We start from the raw sequence: 25137 nt of genomic DNA, 5'->3' as shown, positions 1-25137 counted from the left end.
CCCACCACTTCATTGCTAGACTGTCTCAAGGGTGTTTGCTGCAGTACCTCTCTAATGTCAAAATTTTGTTCTGATTTGTCTGATTACATTATGCTGATCTGCTTCCACTTCATTGAAAAAAATGGACACATTAATATGCAAGCTGGAAAAAATTAACAGTCTGCCTATTTAATTTAGCAAAGTAAATTAAAAATATAATCTGTCATGTTAGTGACTTCAGGTTGAGTGAAGTACAGTAGCTGTTGCACAAAACTTTATTCATTACTTCACACTATAAACTCTTCTACCAAGTGTCACTGTCTCTGTAGGAACCTCATCACTACATGAAGAGAGGGTCAAAACATTCAAACTAATGAGAACATGTCCGACCTAGTGTAAAATATATCCCATACTGTGCACTTTTTATCGCCCTGTGTAAATCACATGTCCACACTGGACTGCTTTCCTTGCTTAAGGTCTCCTTTACTACTGAAGGAATTATTTTATGTTTTCAGGCGTGCTGGCAGCATGGCTCTGGGGATGGCAATGTTGGTCTGTCGGCCGGACAGCCCAACACTTTGGTCTAGATGGAAATATCTCTCACTTATTGGATAGATTTCTACACAGATTGGTACAAATATCCATTTTACCCAGATGGTGATCCACTGAAGACTTTCTTTTGACCTTTCATGACACCAGCAGGTCAAACTTTTCACTTATCTAGTCACATATCTCAGCATCTCTTAGATGGATTGGCATACAATTTTGGGCAGACATTCATAGTTCCCAGGCATGAATCCTTCTGACTTTGGTGACCCTCTGACTTTTCCTCTAGAGCTATCATTGCAGTCAAAATTTGTCCAAAACTTTGGTTTATGACTAAATAGCTGGAAAGTTAATGACAGGGCCATCAGCTTATGCTGTGCTTTGCATTTAGTGCTAAACTAAGATGTGAACATTAAACCTTATAAACATTATACCTTTTAAACATCACCATCTTGGCATGCATACGTTAGTATTAAGCCCCATGCACTGCTATGCCAGAGTACAGCCTCACAGAGCAACTACAATGGCTGTAGACTCGTTTTCTCTATATTCTAATTACGTAAGAGCGACTTGACCAACAGGCTGATCTCAGTGACGGTTTTTACTACTTTCTTTCAGAGTTTCTCCTTTGAATCATCCTTCCTTCCCTTTGTCTCTGTGTCCAGGAAGGAGCGTCCCATCTCCATGGGCATATTCCAACTTCCTGGGACTGATGGTGGGACCCCTGACCTCCAGAGGGAACCTGTGGACACGCCCTCTGAGCCGTGGAGATTCAACAACCTTAGCCATCCGCAGTCCAACACCAGCCTCAAGGTATAACACGCAAGTCTGAATATAAAATAAAGACTTCTTTATATCTCCAGTTATAAAGTGTGAAGTTACTATCTGAAGTTGGCTGGTAGAGCTTCCCACGGGTCGGACTGGTGACATCATCCCAGGTTCAGTTAAAAGAGGTTGTGGAAACAAAATGTAACCACTCTATGCCAGCAAGCCGCAAAGAGAGTACATTTCTATTCAGAGAGAAAGAATTGTTCAGTGTGTCCAGAATTTTTAGCAGCTTGTGCGTTTATATGTGTGTGTGTGTGTGTGTGTGTGTGTGTGTGTGTGTGTGTGTGTAACGGGGTGGCTTGGAGCCCAGCAAGCAGAGGAAGTGGTGCCATTCGGGAGCATGCCTTCAACCTCAAGGGAGGGTGGAAAGGACAGAGTGTCTTCACATTGTTGCTGTTGGAAACCATGCTGCAAGCAAGGCTCCAACATGAATATTTATGACCTCCTAATAAGTATTCATTTGCCGTTATTACACTAGTACGGGGTTAGATGGCAATTGTAAGACTTGTGAAGTGGTTTGAGTTTTGGTAACCTTTATTTTGGCCCACATTATCAGGAATTGTGTTAAGATTGTTCCATAACTGGTAGATAATAATTCTTAAACTGCTTTTGAGCTCCTCACCCTGAGTCCCAGAGTACAATATAGGTGTCGCAGTATGTCTTTCTCACACACACACACACACACACACACACACACACACACACACACACACACACACACACACACACACACACACACACACACACACACACACACACAATCTTACCAGGCACCCCCAGTGCAGAAACACAGTGTCTTTGTGTTTTGTCCTCTGACTTGACATTTTTCAAAGATTTACAGTTAATGATGCCTTCCCTCTTCCTGTGTAAAGGTGTGTGTTTCTGTGTGTGAATGTTTTTTGCAGGGTTAGGGAAGAGCCATTTTCAGCAGAGTAGCAGGGCAGGGAAGCTTTCCCCCTATTGGCTGCACAGGGCTACTATAGCAACAATAGAGTGACGCCAGCATGCAGACAAGAGATGTGAAAGGAAATACTCCCATCAGTGCAGAGACAGACACAGAGGAGGGAATACATGAGAGAATAAAATGTTATTGAGAAAGTTTATTGTCATTCAATGTTTGTGGACGCTTTAAAGTCTCCTCTGTGATATTAAAGTGTCCCCTCATCTGTTTTCAAGGTGACCGAGGGATCCTTATGGATGCTTTGTTGTTGTCCTGATTGATACTTTTCCATCTGGCACAGAGCTATTTATAGGACTGAAGCCGCTGGCATTAACGGATCAAAACAATACAGAGTTAGAAATTCTGCGTGCCACAAAGGGATGCTAAGACCTGATGAAACCTTAGCGTTTTAGTGTTACTGTAAATCCACTTCATTTTCACTCATTCACACAGACAGCCTTTGCCAACAAGGTCACCTTGTGTACGAGAAGAAGCCATAAATACTGCTCACTACACGGTTCAGTCATGGAGTTCAGGCGTATCCCACAACTCGTGTCCCACAGCTTTGTTTTATTTTCTTGGACACATTCAGAAATTATGTCTCCTTTCAACATCCTTATATAGCTGTTTATATATATTTCATTATTTTTAAGGAATGGATGTTGAAATATTAATGAGCAAGGTTTTTAATATCCCTCAGTCTGAGGATCCATTCTCCCCAATCAGAGTGGAAGGTGAAAATTCACAGGAGAATTTGTCCCATCAGGAGGCTGATCAGGACCAGGTAGATGTGTCTATCATGAAGAAACTAACCACGGCGTCTACCAAACTTACTGATTTTAGTAGTTGTGTTGCAGACTTTGCTGTGATTAAATACAATGATGCAAACATACTGGCAATACCTCATATCTAATTGAAACTGCATGATGCTGACCTTTGTATTTCTTCTGCTGGCCTCAAAATGTTTTTTGAAAACAGAAGAACAAACAGTTTTTACAGAAGACCCTTTTCAGAGCAGACATTTTGATTAGTCATGGCAGGAAAAGCACATGTGTAATTGTTAACATTAAAAGACTGCATTTCATTCAGGTGAGCTAGAGGCTTACTGGGACAGTTGATGCCACTGAGCAAAACTTTGTTCCACCTTTTGTGACAAGTCAAAAGGTCTGCTACGAGAAAGGTTCAGTGCTCATAGCTTCTTATCAGTGTCAGGATTTACATGCATATCTTACGGTTGCTTTACACTTAAACACAGTTGTGAGTGTGGGTGTACATTGCCAGGATGGATGTGATTTGTGAAAGATGGAGTGTCCCGGTTGCATGTTGTGGTTTGGTTAGTGTTTGTGTTGGTTTTAGCCGCATGGCCAGGTGATCACTGTTTGACACAGTTGGTGTTGACGTCTGTTATTTTAGCTTATTTTTATTTAAACAAACAGAGGGAATATACTAGATTTATGTGCTCGAGTAGTTCTAAAAGAGACTTCAAGGTTTGAAGAATCTAAACTCGAGGTCCACTTACAAGCTATTTCCTGAGCTTACAATTTAATTAGCTCCGTCGTCCTATAACCTAACTATGGAACTTCAGTCCAGCTCCAGAAAAAGCCAGAAAGTGGACCTTGAGTTAAGATTATTTTGTCAAACTACAGTTTACAAAATCAAGGTCAACTTTGAAGCCCATTTCATTAGTGTTTTCCTTTATCTTTTAGTTTACTCTGGTATTTTGAGATTTTTGGCTTGATCACTCTTATGTTTTATTGTGGTGTTTGGTTTGGTTTGCATATAAAATAATGTGCTGCACATTACCTGCATTTACAGCTTCAATTGCAGGAGGTTTATAATGTTCATAAAGTAAAAACTTAGTTTTATCCCTTGTTTTTCTTGTTAACCTGCTCCCCTCATCTTCGTCCTCCTCCTCTCCCTCCACCTTAAGGATGAATTGGCCAACGCGAATCACAGAGGCTCCAAGTCCAGTACTCCAACCAGCCACGAAAATGTCTCCAAAGGTGGAACTCCTGTGTCTTCACAAAGTGGAGGATCCAAATCCAACACCCCCATGTCCTCTCAGGGTGGTACCTCGAAATTAAACACCCCCTCATCTACATACAGTGTTAACTCTCAGTCCACCACACCGCTATCTCCTCATGATGGATTGTCCACCGGAACGAGTCTTGTGTCCAGTGTTGGGGGTGGGTTTGCCTCTGCCACACCGCTGTCTACTGCTGCTTCCGATGTTGCCATGGAGTCTGTGCCCCGGCGGGAACAGGAAGTTTCAGATGGGCTCAACAAGAACCTGGACAGGAACAGTGGAAAACCAGAGGGCAGTAAGAACATCACAGTGATGCAAGAAGGACAGCAGGGTCAGCTTGGACATGAAGGTCAGGGCTCTGCCTCGACGCCCCTCAAACGTGATGGTCAGTACTGCAGTTAAAACACCTTGTTGTATCTGCAGTTTGAGTGTACTGGATTGCTCATTCTCTCTGCTAAACTCTCTGCTGGTTGTACTAGATGGAGCAGACAACCTGGAGAAGTCTGAGGTGCAGGCCATCATAGAGTCCACTCCTGAGCTGGACATGGACCTTGATGGCTGCAGAGGAACAAGGTAGAGGACCGATGATTAGATATCTTATTATCATTACTCTGAAATTAGCAAACTGTTGAAAGAATAAGGCTGGCACTCTATGTAGATTTGCAGAAATGCATTAAGATGTTGTATGTTTCAAATGATGTGCTTGTTGGATGATCAAACTGTCTGAGACTCCCTCCACCACACCTTTTTCTAGTTTACCTTTGACATTGCAGGTATGATGATAAATCTCTGAATCAGTTGATAATCAACAGAGCCGTTGGCATAAGTAACATTGTACCGCTTTATTTGCCAAATTCAAATGGAGTGGAAACCATGCTAAAGCTGCACTGTGCCAGTTGGGATTTGGAGTGCACCCTCTGTAACGTTTCTAAACAGTCAAGTGATTGGCCAGGGTTGGGGAGGTGTGAAAGTAGGCACAGATAGAACTTTTCTCTCACCTTGTTCTTCGCTCTTTACACAACTACTTCTGTCAAACTTCTGTCAATTTGCAAGACAAATTCCTTCAAGCAAAGATTGTCCAAAATCAATTATCTTGTCTTGCCCCTTTCTGTGATGACCAGCTTTCCCCCCACCTTTTAAGTGTGGCTGTTCTTAGCAGCGTTATACACATCTTTGCCTTTAGACATATGAAATAGTTTGTTTTGAGCATACCTTTAAGGCGACCTGTATGCTCCATCGGAATTGCTTGCCGGATCGGGAACCCCCTCCCGCACATCTTTCCAACCTCAGATTTAGGTCCACAAATTTTGGTAACTTTTCCAAAACCTGCCTCGCAGCAATTTGCCGGCTATGCAGACATTTGGAAATAAGCAGGGTTTGAACTTCTCTGCTAGCTCTCTTTTTTTATTTGTTATGGAACTTTTGCAAAAATCAGTGCAATTCTGGAGAGTCTGAAATGTCCGCTGTTATCCTCATATTGAAATGACATCGTGTCTCACCCCTCTCTATGATAGGTGGTTTTTAACTCCCCCTCCAAATGAGACAAATTGTGAGGAAGATAGTGTATGAAAGTGTTAAAAAATAGTGTATCTGTGTTCACATGGATGTGCACATTTGATGGCGATATTTAGCAAAATTATCATGTTACAACATTATGCCTCCTTCATAACGATTGTCATAATTTTCTCTCCCTCCCTCTACCTTAACTGTCCATCCAGCACACCATCTAAAGGTGGCATAGAGAACCTAGCGTTTGACCGGAACACTGACTCTCTGTTTGAGGAGCTGTCGTCTGCAGGAAACGACCTGATAGGAGACGTGGACGAGGGAGCCGACCTGCTGGGTAAGAAGCCTCACTCTCATTACTTGATAATTTAATCTCGTCATAGTTTCTACTATTTTACAAACAATTTTCTTCCCCTGCCATATTCTTGCGTTTTTTCTTCGGCTGTCGGGCTTTATCATCCTTACAGATGAGTTTTCTGGTGTGTATCAATAAATTCCACCCCCCGGATCTGTCTCCCAACAAAATTCTCAACATTTGTGTCCCATGTCCCTGATGTCCCTCTGTGGCTTTCTTATAGCTGTCCAGAATAGATTAGAGTGGTGCTACTGTGTTTTGAAGGGCAGTAATAACAAAGAATAGAGATGTTGAAATGAGACCGTTTAACTCAAATCTCATAAAATGAAGTCTCATAAACTCTTCCTGGTATGCATCATCTCTTGCATGGCTCCCAGACTACAACTTTCTAGGTAAGACTGCAAGATCAAAAGTTAGTGTGTAGGATAAGGACCAGGTCTTTTTTGATTTTTCAGTAGTGTCTATATTCTTCCCTTTCATGTTGGAGCACATGATGAGATGAAACATTTATTTTGAATTCCCATTGTGGGTGATCATTTTCAGGTATGGGTCGGGAGGTCGAACATCTTATCCAAGAGAACACCCAGCTGCTGGAGACCAAGTTAGTACTCATTATAACTACAGAAGAGTCTATTTTATTTTTGTTTTTAAACCAGAAATAATGACATTAATAAAAAAAGGTAGCGTATAGTAACTATAGTTAAGTAACTATATCATCATTGCAGACATTGCTACATAAGTGGGCCATGTTAGGTTGTGCCAAATACCAGCATTATCTTCCCTATTTCATCTGCTTGTGCTTGTTATTGTTTTTTGATGATGCATTTGTTTTTTGGCATATTATCATGATATTCCTGACTGTTAAGCTGACACATTAGATCAATTTGCAGTGCCTGCTGATGCACCTGTAGTTTGGATGCTTTTTTCCTTATTTTAAAATGTGCACATCAAAGTGCCTATTGCCAGATGTTTCATGTCTAACAAATGCTTTTTATTCAACCCAGTCTGACCCACCTCTGTAGCAATGTTTGCAATTGTGTTTAATATTCTAAAGTTAAAATCTTTTTCCAAGAGATGGTGCTATTTTTGGACTCCTCGTGGCACTTTTTTCTAAAGATTGATAGTGATAAAAAGCAAAAAAGAGCTAATGCATGAAAACAGGAAAGTCCTATTGCGTGATTGAAAAACGGGACAGTGCTGCCACCTTGTGTTTAATGTAGATATAACATTTGGGTTTTTTTTTTTAGAAATGCTTTGAATGTGGTGAAAAATGACCTGATAGCACAAGTGGACGAACTGTCTTGTGAGAAGGAGGGCCTGCAAGGTGAGCTGAAAGCTGTCACTCAAGCCAAGATCAAACTGGAGGAGAAGAACAAAGAATTAGAGGAAGAACTCAAGAGGTGAGTTTTCTTGGACTGCTCGTCAGTCTGCGTATTGCATTTGAGTATATGCTGTAAAAGATGGCTGCTAAAGACTTTACGTACTCACTTACAGGATTCGAACTGAGCTTGAGGAATCCAAACAGAAGGTCAAGAATGACAATGAGGATGATGTGAGTCCTTGGTATTTGTTGTGTGTATACACCAGTTTGGATTAGAGCAGTATAAGTTATTGAAGAAAGCTACCTGGATCTTTTAGGTATCTCTAATTATGACCTTTTTAGTTGCACTATATTCCATGCCTCTAAAGCCGTTATTGTTCCCTTTTTAAAAAGCTTCACAGCCACCATATTGATCTTGTGTTTCATGTATAATGTGTATATGTATTGAAGAGTGGTCTCACACTGGTGTTGTGCCTGCAGAGCGATGTGCCAACAGCACAGAGGAAGCGCTTCACCAGGGTGGAGATGGCCAGGGTCCTCATGGAGAGGAACCAGTATAAGGAGAGGCTAATGGAGCTGCAGGAGGCTGTTAGATGGACAGAGATGATCCGGTAAGACAAGAGGAACAGAGACAAGTAGTGCACAATATAAAGTGGGGCTGAACAAATGGAGGATGATATCCAATTGTGTTTCTTTTCTTACCAATTGTGATTTAAATCAGAGGTTTTCAAAGGGGGAGACCGGCATCCCCGGGGGCATATAAAATAGCCTAAATATGATTTGGTTAAAGAGATAGTTCAGAGACAGAAGTTTTGGAGAATTTTACAGTTTTTTCCCCACATTCCCAGTGATTAATAAATACTACAGGACAGACCTCAGTATTTTGTGTAGTCTTTGTTGTGAAACAGCAATATTAGGCTGTCTTGGCTTAATTCCGTCTGTCTAGGGGATCACATACCATAATTATGATGCCTTAGGCATCCAGGACTTGAGCAAAACTAATCAAATAAACTAAGGGAGGGGTGCCTTTTTTCAAGCTGGGGGGACCCACATTCTCAGACAAACTGCTGGCCTGCATTTGTGTTCTATGTAGTATTAAACAAGATATAATTGCATCATACATAATCACAAAGTTATAATCGGATAAAACAAGCTTGGTGTCGAGTTAGAGAGGAAAGTATGTTTTCTGCAGACAATTGTCTCGATTTAGCTCACATTTAAGAAATGATTACGTTAGTGGTATACAGGACGTAACTCAATGGCATTATCATATAAATCATGACATTCGATATTGGCGTGATATAACAGCTGTAGGTGGACAGTAATGACACAAAGTATGGTTAGTCACTTTTGATGTCTGAAGACGTCAAATTGAGTAAAGGTAAGATCTCTCTGTTCGACAAATACTGCGATGATGTGCAGCAATCACCTACATGGTTTATGTAGTAAAAGACTGTTTGTCTTTAATGGACAGCAAAAAGACACAGCCCATAGCTCAGAGTGGTGTTTCTTCTTCCACAAAAAAATCTGTGGCCAAGTGTGAAAAGTACAGAACCAGCATGCAGAGAGCATATTAACCACACAACAGCCAAGATATCTTTTTTGTTATTTGTTACCAGCTCACAGAATAACTTTTTTTGCCTAATTTATTGAGATTACTTTCTATGCATTTCTATGATTTAATCATGAGGTGCTGCTGCAGTTGAATACTATTCCCCTTTTTCCTTGCCTTGATCCTTAACACACACACATACAAAGGGAAAATACAAAGCTATACTATACAAACAAAACTGTCTGAGTATGGTTTGATATTTCAAATTGAAATGGAAGAATTGACTGTAAAACATCAAAAGCAATACATCTAAATGAATTGTCTCTCTCAGGGCTTCAAAAGAGAACCCAGCTCTTCCAGAGAAGAAGAAATCCAGCCTCTGGCAGTTGTAAGCACCTCTTTTCTTTTCATCTCTTAAATACCAACCACAGTGTGATTACTGTGTTTCATTTGCTTTTCCTTTGTATTCCATGTTGTGTGATTGTTTTCTCCAGGATGTAGGTAAATCTTTGACATGTTCACAGTGACTTGACTGGCTTCTGGTGTTTTCATCTTTTGACAGAGGAGAGCCAGCCATGAAGCTGTGACTCTGATCTCAGATCTGAGCTGCTTTGCTGTCACAGTTGTCTTTAATTCTTAATTAAAAATTAAAGACAGCTGTAAACATCAAGCATGACAAGCTTTTGAGAGACCTGAGGTTGGGTCAATGCACTTATTTGCTCACAGTGGCACTAAATCTGAAAGACTGAATTTGTGTGATCTGATCCCAAAGCTCTCCTTTATTGAATGTCATAAGGAATGAGTTTGGTTTGAAGAGGACGTTATTTGGAGCTGGTTTTTGGCTGCAGTATTGGGACAGTGCGTGTGTAAGAGAAGCATAATCTGATAAATTCACCATCTCTCCCGCTCTGTTTCTGTGTGTCCTTCTATATCCTGGCTGATGTTGTGATGTCTGTGTGCAGGAGGTGTGTTGGGAGGGTTTCTATACAAGTGGGAGGGATGGCAGGGGTATGAGTGGAGTGTGTTGGTCAAAGCAGAGAAAATATGCTCATAAAAGTAGACTTACCAGAGCCTATTTCAGACTGATCTGCTATAAAGGTATTCTTTAGAAACATGCTGAACATGTGTTGATATACATTAAACAGTCAGGTGTAATGTGATAGATACCATGGGCTCACTGTAGAGTTGGGGGGGAAATGAAAAGTGTTATTTTATGTCCAGGCCTGTTTTGCTCTGTGTTGTTGACTAACGTCCTAGTCGGTGCTCAATATTAACCCCGCACTCCCTCTCCGCCATTCTGGGAGAACAGCTGCTCTGATGCTTTGCTGTTTGGGAGACAGATCAGTGGGGTCTGGATAAGTTAGCAGGAATGTGCATATCAGCATCAGACTGCTACCTGTATGAAAGCTGGCATGGTGTGTTGGCATGGTAAAGGATGACCTTATCACTCTTAAATGTTGAGCCCTACCTCTGCCGCTGGAGCTACCGCTTGTGCCCACCCCTCTATATGTTTGTCTGTGTGCTTTTTTTTCTCTCCTTCCGTCCCACTTCCCCGCCCTTACACCTCCAGTTTCAGCCGTTTGTTTAGCTCGTCGGGCGGGGCGGCCAAGAAGCCGTCGGCGGAGGCCCCTGTGAACGTCAAGTATAACGCACCCACCTCTCAGATTCAGCCGTCCGTCAAGAAGAGGAGCAGCACCCTGCAGCAGCTGCCCAGTGACAAGAGCAAAGCCTTTGATTTCCTCAATGAGGAGTAAGTCAGTCAGGAGAAGGTTTAATGAGAACATTTGATTCTGTGATACTGTATGCTGAGGCATTATTGATCTCTTTTGGTACATTGACTCACAAGCAAAGATCAAGAACATCCATCCATCCATCGTCAACCGCCCATCCTGCGTACAGGGTCGCGGGGGAGCCCATCCCAGCCGACATTGCGTGAAAGGCGGGGTACACCCTGGACAGGTCGCCAGTAGATCAAGAACATTAAAAATCTAAATTCAATCATTCAGGGCATTTGATGATATCATCAAAACTGTTCAATGGATGAGTTTCATTCTGTATAACTTAGTGCTGGGCAACGATTAAAAATTTAAATTGCGATTAATCGCACGATTTTCTGCAAGTAATCATGATTAATTACATTGTTATGTTCAAAATTGAACAATGAATTCTGAAGTAGTGTATTGAGCACTTTTAATTTAAATGTACTGCATAAGCAGGAGGGAATTCATGTGGCAGAGCATGCCCGCAAAACTAGATGAAGGCCTATCAGGTGAAGTCATGTTGCCTATAATTTTAACTTAAGTTAAATAGGCTACAGCTGTGTAGCGCACAGAAGCCGTTGCCATTGTTACTCTCCATAGAGCGCCTGCTGTATACTCGCAGAGCGCTGTCTTACTTCTCCCACACGCTGCATCCAGCGTAGTCTGCCAAAGCCTCCCTCCGCTGCTTGTTTGGTTGGGTGATTTGCAGGCTGATCAACATCCCGCCCCTCCTGTGACCCATGGTTTGACTGTATGTGTATTGAGGGCCAGTGAGCAACGGACTTTCAAAATAATAATAATAATAAAAACTGCGTTAATGTGAGATAAAGTAATTGTCAGTGTTAATTAATTAATGTGTTAATGCAATAATAACACGTTAACTTACCCAGCCGTAGTCTAACTTAATGTTAACACCTTTTGTTAAAATTGTCATCAAAGCGCTCCCTGTTTCAGTTTCATCTATTTTTGTCAAAGAGTAGACATCTTTCTTGAGCGACCTGTTGTTCTGTCCCCCAGAGTGGCAGCCGATAACGTGGTGTCCAGGAGAGAGCAGAAGCGGGCTCAGTACCAGCAGGTCAAAGCCCACGTCCAGAAGGAGGACAGCAGAGTGCAGGCTTACGGCTGGAGTCTACCCAAGAAATACAAAGTAAAGAGATGAGCAACCTTCCAGTTGTAATTACTATAGACAGTCTGGTCCTCTTCAGAAGGAGGTAGAACTATTGTGATGGGAGCTACAACAGAAACAAGTTGTAATGCAATGGTGCGGTTTTTACATTTTCAGGCGAATGGAGGTCCGACAGAGAGTAAAACGAAGAATCTACCTGTTCCTGTCTTCCTCAGACCACTGGATGAGAAGGATGCTTCTATGAAGGTATTTCCTCCTGTTTGTTGGTTAATAATTGCATTCAAAATGTCTTGTTAGCTTTCATCCTCATCAATAATCCCGCATATTTTTACATTTCTTTTAACCAATATGAGAAGGAGTTATGTTGGTATGTTTTGACTGAAGCCGTTGATAGCCCAGACCATCAAACCATTCTAATAATTCAATTGTTTGTAATAATGGTTCCTAATGGTTCCTTTTCTTTGTCTTAGCTGGGATTATGTCTCGTCTGTGTTGCACATCTCTTGATAGCTTTCATGTATTTTGTGTGTCGTCATCATATCTGTCACCGTGTGTCTGTGCTTCAGCTGTGGTGTGCTGCTGGCGTGAACCTCTCTGGAGGGAAAACCAGAGACGGGGGTTTGATCATAGGAGCCAGCGTGTTTTACAGTGACGTGCCAGGACCAGAGAGCCCTAAAAAGAAGATAGGATCTCAGAGCAGCCTGGATAAACTGGATCAAGATATCAAGGTACACACACATCTTTCCATCCCACAGGGGACACATGGTGATAAAAATAATGATAGCAATTATTCATAAATCAGACACTGAAATATTTAAAGTATCAAATTTGAGTCATTAGTTTTCGAAAGGGTGCCTGTAATTACAAAAACACATACACAAAATGTTTCATTGCTCTGTGTCTTTTTTTGTTTGTTGTTGCAGGAGCAGCAGAAAGAGTTGCGGCAGCAGGATGAGTTGTCGTCACTGGTTTGGATCTGCACCAGCACCCACTCCACCACTAAAGCCGTTGTCATTGACGCCAACCAGCCTGGAAACATCCTAGAGAGCTTCTTTGTTTGTAACTCCCACGTCCTCTGCATCGCCAGTGTACCAGGTCAGCAGATAAACACATGCATCTGAGTGTAGCTGCAAGTCCATAGAGGACTAGAGGATTTTATTGACATCTGTGTGCAAATAACTGATTTTGCTTCAGAGGCCCGCAGAGGGATTGCACTGATTACATGGGGCAGCACGCTTTTTTATTCATGTTTACATATGTATACTTAAATTTAGGTGCAAGAGAGACGGACTACCCAGCTGGTGAGGAAGTCGCTCCAAACTCTGAAACAGAACCTGCAGGAGACGGCACCTCACAATCAACCAATAGCAGCTCAGTAGAAGGCGATGGTGTGCTCGGAGGCATCACTGTTGTTGGCTGTGATGCTGAAGGAGCAGCAGCTGTTCCTCAGACAGCAGGCAGTCCAGGAAAAGACGGTGAAACTGGTAAGAGATGTTAGCAAGCAGTCTTGGCGATCAGGGACCGTGTTTCTCAAGCATCTCTCAGAGTCTAGGACTTCAGAGTTATTTATGACGCTTCCCAAACCAGAGAGAATGTCACGTCGCTATAAGTGAGTAAAGTTTAGGATAATGTGTTGAAGGTTTCTGACTGTTGCTAGTTGAAATATTAAACTTCAGATTCAGAAAAGCAGGAAACAGTAAGCCTCAGTTTAGCTGTAAATGCCCAGTTAGTCTCAATCTAATCTTTAGTCGGGGACACCCATATTATTTAGCAATAAGCCATTCACTGGCTTTAGGTAAACTTCAGCAAGCCACTTGCATGGATTAAACAATCAACAATACAGTTTTAGTTTAATTTATTTAATGTAATTAGATTGCAGGAGAGCTGAGTGGCACTTGTCCAATAATATTGTTTTACTGCCTGTTTAAGTGACTCATCTTGCAAGTGTTGCACCTATTCCACTTGCAGTTGTGTCCTTACAGGTGGGGAAATTCTTTCTGTAATGTCACACAGTGTAGGGAAATCTTCTGCAACAATATGAACGCATCCCTTAAATATGGCCCCACCAGCGATCATTTTAAACAAATGAATGACTTACTAAACAAGCTGTGGCTGCAGCTTGTTTTTACCAGATATTGACTTATTACCACACATACTGATAGTGACAGATGCAAGTCACCACAGAGCTCGCTGTCATATGCATCCCGCCTGTCAAAGAAGAATAAAATTTGTTTGCTGAAACGGTATCTTTCAACAAGCTCCTAGTCTTTGATGAACATTTCTTCACCGTGTGTGTCTTCATGTCTCTGCCTGACTGCCGTCTCCTGGCCACACATCCGGAGCTCTGCTAAATATCAGCAGAGATAGGTGTGAGAAGTCCTAAGTTAAGAAAGTTGCTAAAATGCTTTTTCTTCTAGGCCTAAAAGTATGACAAAAATGTGTCAACCTTCAGTCAGTTGGGACCATTTCCTACTCTGATTTTTGATATGGCAAAAATACATTCAACCACATGTGATGTGGATGAGAAAAAGTATGATGATGTGATAATTGTCAGCTCTAAAGAACACAAAAAGAAAGACGTACAACAATCTGCATTTTAGTGAGGGGCGGACAACATCTGTACAGAAACAAAGCTAAAGTGACACCATAAATATTACCTACTCTTGAGTTGGCCCAGTTTGCTAAGAGACGATCCTTTCTGCAGTCTCCAGATTAGCAGAGGAAGCCACAGAGGCGACAGAGGCCAGTGCAGGTCCTGCTGACCAGAGACAGAGCCTGGGGGGAGTCTACACCGAACACGTCTTCACTGATCCACTGGGAGCTCAGCCGCCAGCAGAGGCTCCAGCCAACTACTCTCAGAGGTAACATCAGGAGGCCCATTACCCTACACTTCAGTCTGTCCAATAAAACTCAATTATATCAGTACAACCATAAACAAACTGAGCAACGACATCCAATCACTCATTAAGCCATTTACTGTTTGATCGTGAAACCTATGTAAATATTTGTGTGATGGTAAATTATCATTGCAGTGCATTAAACCTTCAAGTAAAACTACCCTTGCTACATTAAGATTAAGTGTGTGTTTTGCCCTTGGCTACCACTTCCTCTCAACAAAATGGGCTGTAACACTAACAAGTGAATTATACATATAGTGCTACCACTGTCCAGTGTTAATTGTGTAGTTTGACAGATACGCAGCTGTTCACTACAATTGGTGGAAAGTAAGAATTATACATATAGTGCTACCACTGTCCAGTGTTAATTGTGTAGTTTGACAGATACGCAGCTGTTCACTACAATTGGTGGAAAGTAAGAATTATACAAACGCTGCACCTCTAATAATACTTGTCGTCTCTGATGAGCAGGGAGAGTGATCTGTTGAAAGATGGAGTGAGTTCAAACCTCAACGCCGAGGAGCAGGACCTGATGAGAGAAGAGGCTCAGAAAATGAGCAGTGTTCTGCCCACTATGTGGCTGGGGGCCCAGAATGGATGGTGAGTTTCAAATGTCTGTGTCTTTTTGCCCAGCACCAGAAATCAAGAATTGTGGTGACTGAGGAAACGTTTGTGATTCTAGCGTGTACGTCCACTCCTCCGTGGCTCAGTGGAAGAAGTGTCTCCATTCTATAAAGCTGAAGGACTCTGTGCTCGGCATTGTGTAAGTACACGGAAATAAATGACGGATGTATGTTTTACACCATATGGTCAACCTCGATTTCATGTCCTGTTGGTACTTTTTGTGAAAGTGTTTGTTTCTCTCCCCCAGGCATGTGAAAGGGCGTGTACTGGTCGGCCTCTCTGATGGCACTTTAGCCATTTTCCACAGAGGAGTAGGTGAGGGGACACTAACACTGCACGTTACTTTGAAATAAAAAGTAATATTTACCTGACATAATGTACATATAATTGTAAATCTTGACTTCCTTTTTTTGTGTCAGATGGACAGTGGGACCTGACCAACTACCATCTGTTAGACTTGGGGAGACCACACTACTCCGTCCGCTGCATGACTGTAGTGCACGACAAGGTGTGGTGTGGCTACAGGAACAGGATCTATGTGGTGCAGCCCAAAGCCATGAGGATAGAGGTATGATAAGACTTAGCATGTTCAGTTCAGAGTTCAGCAGGAGCATAAAGCCATTCCCGAAGCCGCACCTTTCAAACCAGACGCGACTGAACCCGCCCCGTACGGCCGAATTTGAGACCCGAAACTCGATCCGAGACATCTGAAATAAAAAATAACTAATCTGACTATGGTAATAGACCAACACAGAATACAGCAGGGTGGCCAAAACACACTATAGCATCTCAAAACAAGAAATGATCTGCCTTACCAGTTTGTAGATCAACTTTTCTTGCTTTATATAATCCTTAGCTAACTGCTAGCCCGCCAGGCTAATGTGAGTCATTGGCTGTGCTTTGTCTCTCTTCCTGGAACAAAGAACAGCCTGAACTCATCTTGTTCAAATTATCTCTTCCCCCGCCACATCAAATTTTCTTCAAATTAACTTGACAGCGTGATAGTAATTTTGCCCTCTGCATGACTCTGTCCTTCGTAGAAGTCATTTGACGCCCACCCTCGTAAGGAGAGCCAGGTACGTCAGCTGGCCTGGGATGGCGATGGCATCTGGGTGTCTATCAGACTGGACTCGACTCTCAGGCTGTTCCACGCTCACACCTTCCAGCACCTTCAGGACGTCGACATCGAGCCGTACGTCAGCAAGATGCTGGGTCAGTTCACTCTTAATTTTTTTTTGAAGAAGAAGAAGCGCCTTCACGACACACTAAAGACACTTTTGTTCCTCCACTGCGATTTGGTTTGAATTGTTTTCTCTATACCTTTTCCTTAGGTACTGGGAAACTAGGCTTCTCATTTGTGAGGATCACAGCTCTCATGGTGTCGTGCAGTCGTCTGTGGATCGGCACCGGAAATGGAGTCATCATCTCCATCCCTTTGACAGAGTGTGAGTTCAGGAGCTAGACTGATTTTATTTTTAGGGGAATAATCTTCAGGTGGACACATCCATTCAAACTGAACAGTTTTCCTGCTCTCTTCAACATGTATATCACATTAGTTAAACAGGTGGACTACACAGACTGAGCTTTGTGATTTACCTCCATTTCATACTTGTTCCTTTAGCCGCCAATAAGGTAACCAAGGAAACGGGTAACCAACCAGGAAGTGCAGTTCGTGTTTACGGTGACGAAAGCGGTGATAAAGTGACAGCCGGTACTTTTGTTCCATACTGTTCCATGGCTCACGCTCAGCTCTGTTTCCATGGTCACAGAGATGCGGTCAAGTTCTTCACTGCTGTCCCAGGTAATCAAACCTGGCTGCAGGTTTTGCCTTTTTTATTCATACATATTCCGGTGTTCTTTTTATAACTCTTTGGATTTTATAAAAACATTTTGGGTAGATTTGGTATACTATTTATCCATAAAGAAGAAAGAGCAAGTTGTCCTTTCCGTTGCTGCTGCCAGACACCTATGTGTGATATATGTGTTGGAAAACATTTTTTTGTAATCACCAGGCTATAAAATTTAAAAATTGTGTATAAAATTGAAAAATAAACAGTTTGCTATCCGTACTTGGCTTCTCATAGTATTGAATGCAGATTAAAAACTAGTGAGCCAGAGAGGTGAGATCTTATTTAAATACAGTATACTGATAAGAAGGTCTGTAACAGAGAAACACAATCTGGACTTGCTTGGTGTTATTTACAGTTTGTGGCTCTGTGCTTTCAGGTCATGCAGTACCATCTGCGTCCTGCGGAGCAGAGGCAGCAGGTGACAAGGCGACAGATGCCGCAACTCCGGAAGGAACCAAGTCTATTTTGGTGATGAGTGGAGGAGAAGGCTACATTGACTTTAGGATGGGTAAGTTTGCTACATGTAATGGATTAAAAACATTATTGTAATCAACACAGCAGATCTAGAGACAAATGCGGCGTCTCTCTGTATGTCTTTAGGAGATGACGATGGCGAGGCGGAGGATGGCGAGGAGCCCATCATGAAACTGCAGCCCTCCCTGGCAAAAGCTGAGCGCAGCCACCTCATTGTCTGGCAGGTCGTGGCCAGCGAGGACTGAACTCTGACCTCAGACCCCTGAGGAATGTTTTGCCTTCTCTCTCAAACCCGCTGCCATGATGGAGAAGGAGTTCAGGTGGCCGACTCCGCTCCACAGGCACGAGTTTAATCAGCACTTTTTTCTTCCTCAGATCTGAACAGTAAGAGTGAAACGAGCAAAAACTGTTCTGAGAGCTTATTCAGTGGTGAACTGGACTGGACGAGTGCATACAGATTGACGCAAACTGCATGTTATTGGTTTATTTTATTATTCTCTTATTTGTTGTTTTTTATTTTTTTATTTTATGGTATTGAAATTCAATCGATCATAATGCCTCTGTCTATTTTAATAATATTTGAGGTAAAACTGTTATCAGATGCAGACCTTTTGTTGTTTTGTTATATTTGCTCAGCAAATACAATGAATTTTCCTCCTAACATTTCCAGGTTCCCTCCTCAGTTCAGTCTTTGTTTGCTCATGCTGGAGTCGACTTGATGCTAAATCAGACCGCTCCCCTGTTGTCCTTCTATAGTGTAAGATCATGTGGGATTCTATATGAAACCCAAATCCTATTTCGTGGAGTTTTATAGTTTTTCATCCTTTGAGAAGCTAGGTTTTTGATTGTATGCCAGAAAAATGTAATTGACCGCCACATGACTCTAGGTCCGACTTTGTTGAAGTCAAATGCAATCCGTCAGATTCATATCGTTCGTATCTGTCTGAGCAGAGGATGGCCCCGTATTTATCTAAATATTCAAGATGTGTTAGTGGAAGCCCCAGTTTATTCCTCTCATGCGTGCATTACCATGACATTAAAGTCACAGAGCTAAGCATCTGATTTTATGAAATACGGTGGCATTGTTTAGAAAAATCCATCTTCTAAACATCTGAAAGAAAAAATATTCTTTCTGCTGCATGATGAAAAAGATTTGTAACCCATTTCTTTTCCATTTTGGGAATGCCTTCATATCAGCGGTGTGTTCAATGTCTGTCGCTTGGTCCACAACTTTGGTCCATACTGAAATATCTCAACCAAATTTTAATGGTAATTTATCCAGTAGTTCAGGAATTTTCCACAAGCACCACCACCAGGTCTAAATTTTATTTTGTCCAATTCTTTGATGAACAAAATGAACAAAACACACTAAAACTAAGAACATGGTAAACATTATACCTGTTAGCATTGTCGTTGTGAGCACGTTGCTAACATTAGCATTTTGCTCTAGGTACAGCCTCACAGAGCTGGAAATAGACAGTTAGTCTTGCTTAGCTCTGTGACTTGAATGTTATAATAAATCATTAGAGGCAATAACTAACTCTGTGACTGACACAAGTCCATTCACAAAACCTATAATGATGAAATGAAAAGCAGCAGCTGCTGTCACATCTGTCACTACATACTGTAAATCCTCCCTTCCTTTGAGTTCCTTTGGTTGCAGTACTGAAAGATTCACAGACTCGGTCTACCCACCAGCTCCAGCTTGTAGACACTTTAAAATATGCCTAGTTATTGAGTGTTGAAAGGAATAACTTGCAGGCTTTTCAAGTGTGACAAAGTATTTATTTTTTCTTGAACGAATGTTACATTTGCTACCAAAGGATAAAGAATTAAAGATTGAAAGTTTGCCACATGCTGAAACAATACTCGTGTCTCAACTAACATGGCCTCTTTAAGCAGCATGTTTGAGTCTATAGCCATGTAGATAACATGCAAGTTTTTGTAACAGAAATCCTGGTGTATAGATAAGATATATTTTTAGACTTTCATATTAGGAAATTGAAATATTTTCAGGGTGTGAGAGCAGAGAATGTGCTGGTCCTGTTATTATGAGAGGATAAAACAAGCAGACACGCTGAGGGTTACATACCCCCCCCAATCCTTATCTTGACATTTAGAGGTCAAAATTCATAACATTTACATTTTTGGTTCTGCTCTGCCCACTTTGTGCAAGATGATGTTGTTTATTTAAAGTTGTCAGTGATATCTCCTCCTGATGGAAAACTGATTGAAATCTATTTTTATGAGCTTTTTTAAAAGAAAAATTCTTTTAGACTGTACTCTCAGAGTACAGTGCCCAAGATGTTCATTTGGGTGTAATATGAGACTATATATTTCTGGCCTCTGTGTACCAGTACACTGCACTGGTATGTTCTTTGTTTTGTCGTTGTATTGAACAGTATCAGAGGAGGCCTGTCCTCATCATGAGTGTGCGTGTGTGTGTATGTGTCCTCTCCAGGAAAGGAGAGAAAATTTATTGCAATTTAGCCATTTCAGTATTTATTTACAATGATTGAGCCTTTGCAATTCAGAATGTATCTTTGTACATTGAATATGAAAATATATATGATTTATGTATGTATGAAACATGTAACTGGCTTGGGTTTGTTGTTTTGCAACAGTTTTTGCTGTTGAAATGATATGAATTTGTTTTGAAGGGGTTAACCTTACTCAGCTATGCACTATTTCTCTGAGGTGAGAGGAGTTGTTTGGTGGGGGGGCTGCTTCAGACCTGTTTTTTGTTTTTTAAGTAGAAACCCCGCAGCTTGTCCACAGACCCTGACACAATCAGTTTTAAGCTCTAAAGGCTGAAGTCCATGAGTGGGCATCTTTATCCCACCACTCTCGCCCTCCTCCACAGGTCTCTGACACCCCTCTCATCTACAAATGCGTGTCATTACCTTGGCAGGTACTTTGTTTCTTCCAAGTTAGCAGTACACACCATCTTGTACTTCTACAGCATCTCTAGCCTTACTTATTTTTAACAGTCAATTAAAGCAACGTTTGTGGGCAGATTTTGGCTTTTTGTTTTATTTTTCCTGATCAAAAATGATTCACACATTGTCTGAGAGTTTGGAGTGCACTTTAGGGCTGAGGCTTTTTAGAAGATTTGTTTTGCCGTTTCTGACTTGGACCTTGCAGTGCCACAGTAAACTGACCCATGAAAGGCCTATTTAGAAATCAACATTACCAGTTAAACCAGGCGTACTAGACTAAACCAGACTCATTTTACGTTCCATAAATAGTCTGAAATAAGTCTGACTTAAATAACCATGGAAATGTATCCCTCCAGATTTTTTTTTTAAGAATCAAAGTATCTGCTTTTAGTCAACATAGGTGCTTTAAAATGCAATACCGTTACAATAAAGCTAATACAACAACTTTGACCCATGGCTTAGCTTCCTAGTAAGCAGTATTTTCACCATTTCTCTTTGAATATCCGTTAATTAAAGAAACAAACATCCACTAATATGTATATTAAAGTCCAAGAGGATCACACAGCCAATCTGAAGGCATATTAAAATAATTCTACCATATGGAGGCTGTTGATGTCACAAATCCAACTGAGAGAAAATGCTAATTATCTAATTTTGTTGCTTTAAAACAATGGACCTTTTATGGTGTCTTATTTGATACATTATCTTGTACCTTCATCTTAAGTACATACCATATTGCCAAAGGTCTTCTATTGTTTGGTTGATGGCGGTGGTTCCATTCATTTTCACAGTAAGCCCTGCTTTTCCCTTTCTCTGCTCCGTATACTGCTACAGTATTTATTTTTCTTTTGCTGAGCACATGTTACCTCATGTTTCTGTGAATTTCTGTCTTTTGTGCAACTACAGTCAGTATCAGAACCACAATACCACCCGATGTAATATAACTGCATCATGCGTAGCAGGATTTTTACACATTAATTCCTGGGCACATCACCCTGGAGAACATACACACTTTTCTTTACCAACACTAGGTGGTGTGTTTGAACTACACTGTAATACTGTTTTCCCAGTGACTTTATTTGAAGGACAGAAGTGCACCTCCCCTGCCTGTGATTGGTCCACCACGGTTCTATTCAAGGCCTTGGTTTCAGCCAGTTGAATGAGGCTGAACTGGTGCTTAGCAGGCTGAGAGATATTGAGGTGTTAATCTCTTCCCGAGCTCGTAGGAGAACACCAGGCTGTCATGGATCACAGACATAATAGTGGAGTAGGAGGTTAAGTAACACAGAACAGTACAGTATGCCTGGTGACTGCTCTTTCCAAAGTAAAACAAAAGCACCAATAATGGGCATGTCACTAATTGCTTGAAATTGAGGGCTGAAATTTTAATGTGACATATAGTGTAGCAGTAGCACAGCTATAGAAACGTCACCAAACTTACTCCGTTCTGTCAGTCACATGGCGATATCTAAAGTTTGCTAACATTAGCCACCATAAGCTACTCAGTTTTACCAGACCAAATAAGACTGTTCCTGCAAAACCTCTGTACTGAAATGACCATGGGTGTGTTTTATAGCTTAGCTATTCAACATTTCACTTAGAAGAGGAAGAAGTTATGTCACCTCTAAAAAGTTACATTGTCTCACTTTAAGATTATTTTGTCAAACAACTGTAAAGTGGTTCTTAAGAGGCCATGTGTAGTTTCAGTGGCCTCTAGCAGAAAGGTTTCAGATTGCAACCACTACTTTTCCAAGCCTATGCTTGTGCACATGCTCAAACTAATGAGCAGGCACTTGGCATCAGTCAAAACAGAGACCAAAACACTGGAGACAGCATCACACAAAATGCTAGAAACTCAATAAAACTCCCACTGCAACGTTGCAGTAATATTTTTATTTTTATTTTTTATCAACTTGACATTGAACTAATCCATGCACTTTAGTATAACAGTTAGACCATAGTAAGTTACACTACTGTACTGAATGGGTCTTCCACTATGTTGCTGTTCTGCACCCAAGTGGGAAGCTTCCGTCAGCCAACCGATATGTGAACGCGGAAGTCCCTTAAACCTGCATTCTATCGAACAGCCAGCAGGGGGCGACTCTTCTGGTTGCAAAAAGAAGTCTGGTTCCATTTGAAATAATGATTAAATGACCATACTTCTCAGCTGATTTAGCACCTCAGTAAACACTTTCATAATGAGTTTATGGTCTCAATCACTAGTTTCATGTCTTCTTCAATACAAAATGATGTTCATTTAGTAAATTATGGTCCACTTTAGAGGAACATTATAAAGCGGAGTATGCTTCAGGGCGGGATTATCTGTGATTGACAAGTCGTTACCATGGCGACCTGTAAATCAGGCTAGAGTGACTCCTACCCATGGCACTGTGTAAATTTAACCAGCGCTGTTGAAAAAGCTTATTAGGAGTTGGCTGTTCACTTTCTCTGGTGAGTACATTTAGTTCTAAGCCTGTTGTTCGCTAGACAAAATTGTCAGCCTTGTTCAAATGAGCGTTAACGTGAATTACAGATGCACCTAGCTAAGCAAGCTAGCCAGCTCCACACACAGCCGTTAGCTCCACCGTCTCGTCCAAATATGGTCACATCCGGTGCCGCTGGTAGCAAAAACTCAACCTGGCGGCGCCCTATCGGGCAAACTCGGGTCTTCAAAATGGCAGTCCACAAACCAACTGGTGACGTCACGCTGACTACGTCTACTTCTTATACACAGTCTATGTCTGCACCATTGCATTATTATATATTATGTGGGTCACTTAAGTTACAGCGACTGAGACCGGCAAAGAAGCTGTGTACTTGTATCGGTGAAGCGACAATAAATCTAAATTGAAGGTTACGAAGCAACAACAAAACAACGGCAGATCCATGCTAATGTAGCTGGCTGCTCCTGCCTTGCATTACTTTAGGCTAGTATAAACAAATCGCTCCACATTTGCTTTTTAACGTTACATCATTTCTTGCTGGCTAAAATCAAGACATTGACACAATACTGGGTGGTACAGGATAGAAATATGGATTGTTTTAGCTGTTGAAGAAATGTGGAAACTAAGTAAACTATAGTATTTTGCAACGGATAACGTTAGCAACTGCTCGCCGATGGCCTCCATGACTCAAACACCTTACTGATGTTTACGTGTGTTTTCGCCAGACGTCAATCTGATTCTCGTTTATCCTGATGGCTTCACCACATAACACTTTGTTGTTGTTTTATCCTTATGTGGAGTTTGTGTTGTGCTGGGAGCCGGTCAATTTTTGGTGTTAGCGGACTCCATCTTGTTAGCTGTGGTGTTATCGCTGTTGAGTTTAGTATTAGTCGGCAAGAGGCTCGGGGGCTTGCATGAACCTCAGAGCCTACGTAAGCCAATGAATTTAGTGAAACAAATCTGACCCAATTTCTTCACATAGGAAGAGGCAAAGATGCTGTTACAGGAAACCAGGAAAGCTGGCGAATGGTTTATTTTTAAGTGAGGTTACAACTCAACTTACTCAACTAACAACAAATAGGCAATAAAAAAGGGATTAATTTAATTAAAGCTACCTGTAACTCCTTTAACTGTGCTACTGCCAAACAGCAGAATAAAAACCGATACTTTTTGGACTGAGCTGCCCATGTTTCAACATTCAGGGCTTTGTGAATGTTCTTTTCATATTACTAATAATGTATCACTCTCCATGCTTTTATGTGTACGAGTATACCAGCCTTACTAACATGAGAAAAATCCATTCTGCCGCTTTGCATAACCTAACAGTACAGTACTACTCTGCAGTTATGTAAGATAGCCAGATGGTGGTTATGCCACCTCTTGGTCCTGTTGAGGAAACTGCTGCCCAGGATGCTCAAGGTTAACTGACCTACTAATGCCATTACAAATGTCTGTTTACAGTCAGACCAAGTTGTTCTGAGGTAAAATCCTGCAAAGAATATGCTGTAAAATGTGGCTTAATGCATAAATGTGTTTGTATGTCTGTGTGTGGTCTTGTGTATTTCACAGAAGGTCACACGGGTGTAATGAGGTGGATGCTGACTTTGCTGAATGCCACATTTTTTCCACAAGAAGGCAAACGCACAGGTTAGAAATTGCCGCTCGCAGAAATCCACGCTATGCTCGAGACAGATTTGCTGCGGTGCATCTATTCAGCATGACTCATGCATAACTCAAATGCGCACACACATCTTTGAGTGTGTGTGTACGCAACCCGTTGTCTGTGTTGCGTGTCGCAGCCCTCGTCTGCTCTGTCATCTCAGCTGGCTTGACACAGCCTTCCCTGGTGCAGGGTAAACACACAGCTGGAGTCCCCTCCGATTCCCACACACACTATCTCTTTCTCCTCTCCTCTCTCGTTGTTTCTCATCACTCCTTTCGCACTCTGCTCTGCCCTGCTGCTTCCTCTT

General features: G+C 41.6%; 1 protein-coding gene across 1 annotated transcript in view; it reads left to right on the top strand.

The window, feature by feature from the left end:
• spag9b (sperm associated antigen 9b) overlaps positions 1–20801 on the top strand; it is a 38878-nt gene extending 18077 nt beyond the window's left edge. Inside the window, exons 5-29 of the mRNA XM_046068386.1 lie at positions 1191–1338; positions 4224–4704; positions 4799–4892; positions 6038–6162; positions 6724–6781; positions 7428–7580; positions 7675–7732; positions 7982–8112; positions 9385–9441; positions 10624–10803; positions 11831–11960; positions 12096–12185; positions 12506–12667; positions 12863–13034; positions 13214–13423; positions 14644–14800; positions 15308–15436; positions 15519–15599; positions 15708–15775; positions 15880–16028; positions 16501–16672; positions 16792–16905; positions 17082–17261; positions 17687–17818; positions 17911–20801. Of these exons, the coding sequence (XP_045924342.1) occupies positions 1191–1338; positions 4224–4704; positions 4799–4892; positions 6038–6162; positions 6724–6781; positions 7428–7580; positions 7675–7732; positions 7982–8112; positions 9385–9441; positions 10624–10803; positions 11831–11960; positions 12096–12185; positions 12506–12667; positions 12863–13034; positions 13214–13423; positions 14644–14800; positions 15308–15436; positions 15519–15599; positions 15708–15775; positions 15880–16028; positions 16501–16672; positions 16792–16905; positions 17082–17261; positions 17687–17818; positions 17911–18029 (3550 nt within the window). The 3' untranslated portion in view covers positions 18030–20801. The remainder of the gene's footprint in view (positions 1–1190; positions 1339–4223; positions 4705–4798; positions 4893–6037; positions 6163–6723; positions 6782–7427; positions 7581–7674; positions 7733–7981; positions 8113–9384; positions 9442–10623; positions 10804–11830; positions 11961–12095; positions 12186–12505; positions 12668–12862; positions 13035–13213; positions 13424–14643; positions 14801–15307; positions 15437–15518; positions 15600–15707; positions 15776–15879; positions 16029–16500; positions 16673–16791; positions 16906–17081; positions 17262–17686; positions 17819–17910) is intronic.
• Positions 20802–25137: the final 4336 nt, after the last annotated feature.

Source organism: Micropterus dolomieu, linkage group LG14 (assembly GCF_021292245.1).
Source record: "Micropterus dolomieu isolate WLL.071019.BEF.003 ecotype Adirondacks linkage group LG14, ASM2129224v1, whole genome shotgun sequence".
Lineage (NCBI taxonomy): Eukaryota > Metazoa > Chordata > Actinopteri > Centrarchiformes > Centrarchidae > Micropterus > Micropterus dolomieu.
Note: the sequence above shows the minus strand (reverse complement) of the source record. Positions and strands in the feature narration are given on the sequence as shown.